The sequence below is a fragment of the Haliotis cracherodii genome, unplaced genomic scaffold, assembly GCF_022045235.1.
Source record: "Haliotis cracherodii isolate W230 unplaced genomic scaffold, xgHalCrac1.p SCAF_4, whole genome shotgun sequence".
Taxonomy (NCBI): Eukaryota; Metazoa; Mollusca; class Gastropoda; order Lepetellida; family Haliotidae; genus Haliotis; species Haliotis cracherodii.
Window position 1 is genome coordinate 45,528,795 of NW_027266297.1, and position 10,138 is coordinate 45,538,932.

Sequence of the window (10,138 nt, forward strand, 5' to 3'; positions counted from 1 at the left end):
CGTAAGCAGATGTATATCATACTGGATGGGTGTATGACGTCAGCAGGCGTATATCATACTGGATGGGAGTACGACGTCAGCAGGTGTATATCATGCAAGACAGGTGTACAATGTCAGCAGATGTATATCATACTGGATGGGTGTATGACGGATGGGAGTGACTGGCTACACACAGTGAGAGTGTATGGGACAGGGTGCTACTCACTGACAGTGAGAGTGTATGGGACAGGAGGCTACTCACTGACAGTGAGAGTGTATGGGACAGGAGGCTACTCACTGGCAGTGAGAGTGTATGGGACAGGAGGCTACTCACTGACAGTGAGAGTGTATGGGACAGGAGGCTACTCACTGACAGTGAGAGTGTATGGGGCAGGGTGCTACTCACTGACAGTGAGAGTGTATGGGGCAGGAGGCTACTCACTGACAGTGAGAGTGTATGGGACAGGAGGCTACTCACTGACAGTGAGAGTGTATGGGGCAGGAGGCTACTCACTGACAGTGAGAGTGTATGGGACAGGAGGCTACTCACTGACAGTGAGAGTGTATGGGGCAGGAGGCTACTCACTGACAGTGAGAGTGTATGGGACAGGAGGCTACTCACTGACAGTGAGAGTGTATGGGGCAGGGTGCTACTCACTGACAGTGAGAGTGTATGGGACAGGAGGCTACTCACTGACAATGAGAGTGTATGGGACAGGAGGCTACTCACTGACAGTGAGAGTGTATGGGGCAGGAGGCTACTCACTGACAGTGAGAGTGTATGGGGCAGGAGGCTACTCACTGACAGTGAGAGTGTATGGGGCAGGAGGCTACTCACTGACAGTGAGTGTGTATGGGGCAGGGGGCTACTCACTGACAGTGAGAGTGTATGGGACAGGAGGCTACTCACTGACAGTGAGAGTGTATGGGACAGGAGGCTACTCACTGACAGTGAGTGTGTATGGGGCAGGAGGCTACTCACTGACAGTGAGAGTGTATGGGGCAGGAGGCTACTCACTGACAGTGAGAGTGTATGGGGCAGGGTGCTACTCACTGACAGTGAGAGTGTATGGGGCAGGAGGCTACTCACTGACAGTGAGAGTGTATGGGGCAGGAGGCTACTCACTGACAGTGAGAGTGTATGGGGCAGGGTGCTACTCACTGACAGTGAGAGTGTATGGGGCAGGAGGCTACTCACTGACAGTGAGAGTGTATGGGGCAGGAGGCTACTCACTGACAGTGAGTGTGTATGGGGCAGGGGGCTACTCACTGACAGTGAGAGTGTATGGGACAGGAGGCTACTCACTGACAGTGAGAGTGTATGGGGCAGGGGGCTACTCACTGGCAGTGAGAGTGTATGGGACAGGAGGCTACTCACTGACAGTGAGTGTGTATGGGACAGGAGGCTACTCACTGACAGTGAGAGTGTATGGGGCAGGAGGCTACTCACTGACAGTGAGTGTGTATGGGACAGGAGGCTACTCACTGACAGTGAGTGTGTATGGGACAGGAGGCTACTCACTGACAGAGATAGTGTATGGGGCAGGGGGCTACTCACTGACAGTGAGAGTGTATGGGGCAGGGGGCTACTCACTGACAGTGAGAGTGTATGGGACAGGAGGCTACTCACTGACAGTGAGAGTGTATGGGGCAGGGTGCTACTCACTGACAGTGAGAGTGTATGGGGCAGGAGGCTACTCACTGACAGTGAGAGTGTATGGGACAGGAGGCTACTCACTGACAGAGATAGTGTATGGGGCAGGAGGCTACTCACTGACAGTGAGAGTGTATGGGGCAGGGGGCTACTCACTGACAGTGGGAGTGTATGGGACAGGAGGCTACTCACTGACAGTGAGAGTGTATGGGACAGGAGGCTACTCACTGACAGTGAGAGTGTATGGGGCAGGAGGCTACTCACTGACAGTGAGTGTGTATGGGACAGGAGGCTACTCACTGACAGTGAGAGTGTATGGGGCAGGGGGCTACTCACTGACAGTGAGAGTGTATGGGACAGGAGGCTACTCACTGACAGTGAGAGTGTATGGGGCAGGAGGCTACTCACTGACAGTGAGAGTGTATGGGGCAGGGGGCTACTCACTGACAGTGAGAGTGTATGGGACAGGAGGCTACTCACTGACAGTGAGAGTGTATGGGACAGGAGGCTACTCACTGACAGTGAGTGTGTATGGGACAGGAGGCTACTCACTGACAGTGAGAGTGTATGGGGCAGGAGGCTACTCACTGACAGTGAGAGTGTATGGGACAGGAGGCTACTCACTGACAGTGAGAGTGTATGGGACAGGAGGCTACTCACTGACAGTGAGAGTGTATGGGACAGGAGGCTACTCACTGACAGTGAGTGTGTATGGGACAGGAGGCTACTCACTGGCAGTGAGAGTGTATGGGACAGGAGGCTACTCACTGACAGTGAGAGTGTATGGGACAGGAGGCTACTCACTGACAGTGAGTGTGTATGGGACAGGAGGCTACTCACTGGCAGTGAGTGTGTATGGGACAGGAGGCTACTCACTGACAGTGAGTGTGTATGGGACAGGAGGCTACTCACTGACAGTGAGTGTGTATGGGGCAGGGGGCTACTCACTGACAGTGAGTGTGTATGGGACAGGAGGCTACTCACTGACAGTGAGAGTGTATGGGGCAGGGGGCTACTCACTGACAGTGAGCGTGTATGGGACAGGAGGCTACTCACTGACAGTGAGTGTGTATGGGACAGGAGGCTACTCACTGACAGTGAGTGTGTATGGGACAGGAGGCTACTCACTGACACTGAGTGTGTATGGGACAGGAGGCTACTCACTGACAGTGAGTGTGTATGGGACAGGAGGCTACTCACTGACAGTGAGAGTGTATGGGGCAGGAGGCTACTCACTGACAGTGAGTGTGTATGGGACAGGAGGCTACTCACTGACAGTGAGTGTGTATGGGACAGGAGGCTACTCACTGACAGTGAGTGTGTATGGGACAGGAGGCTACTCACTGACAGTGAGTGTGTATGGGACAGGAGGCTACTCACTGACAGTGAGAGTGTATGGGACAGGAGGCTACTCACTGACAGTGAGAGTGTATGGGGCAGGAGGCTACTCACTGACAGTGAGTGTGTATGGGACAGGAGGCTACTCACTGACAGTGAGAGTGTATGGGACAGGAGGCTACTCACTGACAGTGAGAGTGTATGGGACAGGAGGCTACTCACTGACAGTGAGAGTGTATGGGACAGGAGGCTACTCACTGACAGTGAGAGTGTATGGGACAGGAGGCTACTCACTGACAGTGAGAGTGTATGGGACAGGAGGCTACTCACTGACAGAGAGAGTGTATGGGGCAGGAGGCTACTCACTGACAGTGAGAGTGTATGGGGCAGGGGGCTACTCACTGACAGTGAGCGTGTATGGGGCAGGAGGCTACTCACTGACAGAGAGAGTGTATGGGACAGGAGGCTACTCACTGACAGTGAGAGTGTATGGGACAGGAGGCTACTCACTGACAGTGAGAGTGTATGGGGCAGGAGGCTACTCACTGACAGAGAGAGTGTATGGGACAGGAGGCTACTCACTGACAGTGAGAGTGTATGGGGCAGGAGGCTACTCACTGACAGAGAGAGTGTATGGGGCAGGAGGCTACTCACTGACAGTGAGAGTGTATGGGGCAGGGGGCTACTCACTGACAGTGAGAGTGTATGGGACAGGAGGCTACTCACTGACAGTGAGAGTGTATGGGACAGGAGGCTACTCACTGACAGTGAGAGTGTATGGGACAGGAGGCTACTCACTGACAATGAGAGTGTATGGGACAGGAGGCTACTCACTGACAGTGAGAGTGTATGGGACAGGAGGCTACTCACTGACAGTGAGAGTGTATGGGACAGGAGGCTACTTACCGGCAGGGATAAGTAGGCGTTGAAGTACTCCACAAACAGGTCATCTGTTGCCAGAAAGTCCTCCTGAAACAAACAAATAGAATATGGAACACTACACTGATCTGCAACATGGACCACAGATGATTCAGGTGAAGGAGAAAACAGATGGCAAACATTGTAGGGGCCACAGACCCTGGTTAGATCCCCTTCACAATGTGGACAGCCCACTCTTGCTGTTCCCACAAACAAAATAAATAATGGGCTAAGTTATGTGGAAATCTTTCATTGTTATAACAATACAGTTTACTGGACAACAATGTGTCTTCTGCATTTTCATTCAAAGACTGACTACCGGTAAGTTAAATTCTAATAACTAACTAACATAGACAGAATACACATGCATCTATATGTTTTATCATCGAGTCTCCGAAATGAACACTTTTTACAGAAAAAAGCATTTGTTTAATTATAGTTATCAAATATAATAAAAAGGAACCAAGAGACTGTCTTCAATCCTGATACTCCAGTAGTCTAGACTTGCCAAAAAGACTTAGACTTGTATGGGCTAATAAGATATATTTGTTTCAGGGTCTGTGACATCCTCCCGAGGCAAGAGAGTTAACTGACTATAAAAGTCCAGTTTCCACCCTTGCCGAACTAGGCTGGGATTATGGAGTTACATTTTGGCTGGGCTAACAAGTCTATGCATAGTCCAATCAAAATCGCGCACCGAAATCGAAATCCGGTTCATAAACTGTCATGCAGAGTTCGGTCGATTGCAGTATTTGCAAAGCATGTGCATCGCCAACTCGTTGTCAACAGATATTTTCGAAATCTTTTCATGTTTTTAATCAAGGTGCTCATGTGATTTGATGTACTTCGCAAAGTAAGAACCGTTTTATCACAATATAGATCTTGATGGTCGATCAGATCGTCTTGACTGGGTGTCACCATTTTGTTTGAAGCAAATGTATGTGATACGAGAGATGGAATCTGATTGGTCCATATGGGAGAGGCATAGAATGGACATAACTCATAATAGCCACTGGTGGCGCTACGATCGAGCCCAGGAATTCCAGCCTAGTTCGGCACGGGTGGAAACTGGACTTGTAAAGTCAGTTAACTCTCTTGCCTTAGGAAGATGGGTCTGTGACAGACTACACTAGGTTGTGTTGTATCCATTGTTTTGGCAGCTTGTTATTCTGTGTTATGACCATGCATTTCAACGTTGATTTGGATGAGAGGAAAGCAATATATCACATATCATATCATGTTCCTGTTGTTGGCGACCCCTGTCTCCTTGTGATATACATATCATATCATGTTCCTGTTGGTTGGTGTCCCCTGTCTCCTTGTGATATACATATCATATCATGTTCCTGTTGGTTGGCGACCCCTGTCTCCATGTGATATACATATCATATTATGTTCCTGTTGGTTGGCGTCCCCTGTCTCCTTGTGATATACATATCATATCATGTTCCTGTTGGTTGGCGACCCCTGTCTCCTTGTGATATACATATCATATTATGTTCCTGTTGGTTGGCGTCCCCTGTCTCCTTGTGATATACATATCATATCATGTTCCTGTTGGTTGGCGTCCCCTGTCTCCTTGTGATATACATATCATATTATGTTCCTGTTGGTTGGCGTCCCCTGTCTCCTTGTGATAAACATAACATATCATGTTCCTGTTGGTTGGCGTCCCCTGTCTCCATGTGATATTGACTTCAATGTAACACTATAAGCACTGACAGTCTATATCAGTCTTGAGGAGGGCATTAACCTATACACACACATTGAGCACTAGGGGTTATTTCGGCCATATTCCCCTCTCCTAAGTATGTTTATGCAAGGAACAAAGACTCCCACCCTGGTCCCCCACCATGACACACTCTCCCGGCCACATCAAACATTATTATATAACACTCCGTCCAAGGTCCTCTATACTCTCATCTAGGTTCAAAAGGTCACCACATGATCACATGTCTGTCAGGAGCGGTCAGAAATGACTTGTAAATCTATCAATATTTTTCATAACTTTGAAATAAACACAACTACGTCATTTGAGGTTAATTTTCTATATACGTTATTTTCATCGTATATTTCTGAGATAGTAAATGTGCTACTGAAGGAACTTCTCTGGACTAGGAGAGGATTTCTCTGGCCTTTATAAGGCATTAATGGATCAGGTAGAGGCAATTGCTTAGTCTGTCTTACAGACCCTGATACAAATATTTATCAAATACAGCCCATGCAAGTCTATAATGTTTGGCAAGTCTATATTTCTGCAGTATCAGTATCTGAATATGAAGAGAGTCACTGGTCTCCCTTTTATTATATTTTTATTTAGATAACTGAACAACTTTGTTTTTCTGTATGATATGTTCATTTCAGCGACTAGATGTTAGTCTAGCAATTGCTATTCCATGGCCTTAAAGAGACATTTCTCAGGCCTAGTGAAACAGCTTTTCCTTAGCTTTATGTGTTTAGAATATGTTCTTACGTTCATAGTATTTTGGGGCATCAATGTCCAAAGAAAGAAAAATGAACGAGATGCACTTATACAAATTTGGTACCATCATTTGGTCCATGTGTTTCCAATGAGGAGACGCTAACAGCTGCTGGACCAGCGGTGGGACAAGGTGAGTCTCTGCAAGGAATGAGTGAGTGAATTGGGTTTAACACCGCCTTGAACAGTATTGCAGTTCTTTCACGGTGTGTCTGCATGATGTCGGAGGACAGGCCAAAGTGATGCAGGTCTCAGGAGTTTACCACTTCGGTGAAACCCAAAAGCACGGGTATGGTGCTAACAAACCTAGAAACATAATCGGGACGAACAGGGATTCGAACCCACAATCATAGTTTTCTGACATGCCAAAGGAATGCAAATTTGCACAGCGAATTACAGCACCTTAGACGACTGGGCCACCCGTGCCCCACCTGCAAGGAGCTGATGCAGTACACGAGAGGCAGTACGTGATTTACACCACAAGAGAACCAAGCACGAAGTATTCAGCACTCACTCTCTCTCCATTGCCATTTCAAGTGTCCTCAAACAGCACACTGTTCTTCCACCTCGATCTGTGTTATAAATCATTCCCACATAACAAAATATATACCAATACAAGTGTGAACGGATTCAATCAGCTGACATTTTAGGCCGTGGGCCACATACCTAACTTTACAGTGCTACAATATATATTACCAACACAGTGGATAAAGACACGATATTGCTTATAAAGGCTGCTTTAGCAAACATTCAGCTGTCGGTATCCAACTCATTGTGGCCCTGATTGATGGCAAGGCCTGGACTGTGACAGCCGACTGACAAGGGAAACCTAGGTGTGTACAGCTTCATGTCCACATACTGGTTAAATTGAGCTTGAAAATACAAGCCTTGCTTGTACTTATCAATGATACTTCTTCATTGATATCAGAAATAAAACTTGGGATTAAATGTATCAGCCTTATGAATGGTATAGGATTAAAGTACTCAAGTACTGAATAGGCCCTTCTAACAATCTACATCGTATGCATCTTCAGTCTATAAAACATTCATTACAGCAGAGCCACTGTACTCTCATTTCAATGTATTATAAAAAATATATTGCTAATATAGACTGGAGATGAAAGCAGTATCACAAAATTAAAATATACTCGATATTTTTTTATGAAATTAGTAAACAAACATAAGAAAACAAAAGCTAAAATAACTTGACAATTAATAACTGTCAATCAGATAATAGCTGAACAAACGCGTTGCATATTCTTGAGCCCTACAGACATTCCAACCAATGTGAGAATCAACATGGATATGTTTAACTACATTGATGTTAAGACCATCCATATGAGAACTTGTTAAACAGCTATCAAGAAATTTTAATAATGCCAATAACAGTATAACAATGACTACTCTAAATCTGTCACTACATGGGTAAATGTAAGAGTGATGTTTGTGTATTGATTAGTATTGATTGTACCATTCATAACGGTTGGCTTGCCTCCTATATGTTATGCAAACACTTGATCAGAATACTACATCGTTAAAGTTCCAGCCTGTGTGGACTTGTCGTGCAGTCTGTCAGGACCCTGGGGAGGTTACTGCTCCATGAGTGAGTAAGTGAGTGAGTTGGGTTTAATGCCGCTTTTAACAGTATTCCAGTTATATCACAGCATGTCAGCTTAAAGTGGGAGGAAAGCTCGAAGTGATGCAGGTCTCAGACGTTTACCACTTCGGTGAAACCCACGAGCACGGGTATGGTGCTGACAAACCTTTAAACATAATTGGGGTGAACAATGATTCGAACCCACAATCTAGGGCTGGGACGAGTCCAAATTTACTACCCGGGTACCCACCCCCTATTACCCGACCCTACCCGGGGACCCACTGTAGGCATCAGGATGCCTCAAAATGTCCGATTGGGAACATTTTTAGCATAGCCCTGGCAAAACGTATTTAGATACATGTATTAAACAATCTGGTCATTCATACACTGAAGCTGAATTAAGTTTTATCTTTATTCAACCATATGAAAAATCAGAAGGAATGGGTGCTTAGTCAGAAAGAAATGTTAACATTAGTGACTTGTAGTGTAACCATAGAGTTCTTGATAATTTTTGTCATTAAACAATATATCACGTGACTAAGCACGGGTCCGGGTAGTCCTGTGGGTACCCGGGTCCTACTCAGTACCCACCCGACCCGGGTACCCGAGTTACCCGTTCCAGCCCTACCACAATCATAGGTTTCTGGTTTGCCCAAGGGATACAACTCTGCACAACGGATTGTGGCACCTAAGACAACTAGGCCACCCGTGCCCCCTACTGCTCCATGTATTCACTGATACTACACATCACATCAGGGACTGGTCATGTACCACAGGAGAATGGGTTGGAGTGTGAGTGAGTGGGTGAAGTTTTATGCTGCTTTCAGCAATAATCCAACGATATGTTGGTGGGGGACACCAGGAATGGCCTTCACACATTGCATCCATGCGGGGAATCAAACCTGGGTTAATGGTGAACACTTTAACCACTAGACTGACTACCTGGCCTGAAAATCCTAAAATCTGTCATCAGAATAATAATAATTTAAAACCATGCCCTTATCACTGCTGATTGTGGGAAGTTTGCCATAATATTTGTGATCTGAAACATTAGGTTTATATTGACCTCTACCCATGAAGATCCGGGGTAGAACAGGTCTTCAGCAACCCATGCTTGCTGTAAAAGGCGACTAAGCTTGTCGTAAGAGGTGACTAATGGGATCGGGTGGTCAGGCTCGCTGACTTGGTTGATGCATGTCATCATATCTCAATTAAGGGGATTGATGCTCATGATGTCAATCACTGGATTGTCTGGTCCAGACTCAATTATTTACAGACCGCCGTCATATAGCTGGAATATTGCTGTGTGTGGCATTCATCAACACACAAACAAACAAATATAATCACCTCACATTGCTTAGTATATCTGTGTTTGATCTGAACATTAAAGGACATTTTGGGTGCACAGGATAATTTTTATTCATTACCCCGTAATTTCAAAATTACAATTAGCAGATCAATACACCAAGAAATCATAATTGTTGGGTCATAGAAAAAACACATAATTACAGAAATAAAATAAATATTGTTCATTACAAAATGATTCAAAATATAGGAACATGTGTCTTGTAATGCCTTCAACCAAAGGCACTATTAGGAACTACACTTGAATACTCAATACTGGAGTCAATACCCCAGGTGCTATATCTGCATGTTTATTGCCCCTACCACAAAGACAGACAAGTCTTAGCATGGGAACCACCAGTATTACAGATAAATAGTGATTTGCCTGACACCACACTGCTAGACAACGCACATACTCACCTTTCATAATTATTCACCCATGAAAGTAGAGTTGAGTGATTAAGATTAGAGTTCCTCTGGCTATTACAGTGAGATGACAGATAGACATTACCAGGGCGATGGTGTTTGACAGACTAGCCATTATGTGATTACAATACAGCAGTTCATCTTCTTATACTATTCTGAGAACAGATTTGCTGATGATGCAGTATTGTGTTAACAGATGCCATTGATTTGTTTTCTGATATTTTGCATGTATATGTATACTGAACCGCTTCTTGATACTGATATCTGTCCATCTTGGAATATCAAATGGTGTATATCCCTACACTTCCCACAATCTTAGCTGACTGTGCTGGTCATAGGGTGCTTGTTGCCAACACTGGTGTGTCACTGTGCTGGAGATAGGGTCTTGTGTCAGTGCTTGTTG

General features: G+C 45.7%; 1 protein-coding gene across 1 annotated transcript in view; it reads right to left on the bottom strand.

Moving 5' to 3' along the window:
• LOC139479442 (regulator of G-protein signaling 22-like) overlaps positions 1–9,850 on the bottom strand; it is an 83,361-nt gene extending 73,511 nt beyond the window's left edge. Inside the window, exons 1-2 of the mRNA XM_071262291.1 lie at positions 9,821–9,850; positions 3,878–3,940 (exon numbers count right to left, since the gene is read on the bottom strand). Coding sequence (XP_071118392.1) covers positions 3,878–3,940; positions 9,821–9,850 — 93 coding nt within the window. The remainder of the gene's footprint in view (positions 1–3,877; positions 3,941–9,820) is intronic.
• Positions 9,851–10,138: the final 288 nt, after the last annotated feature.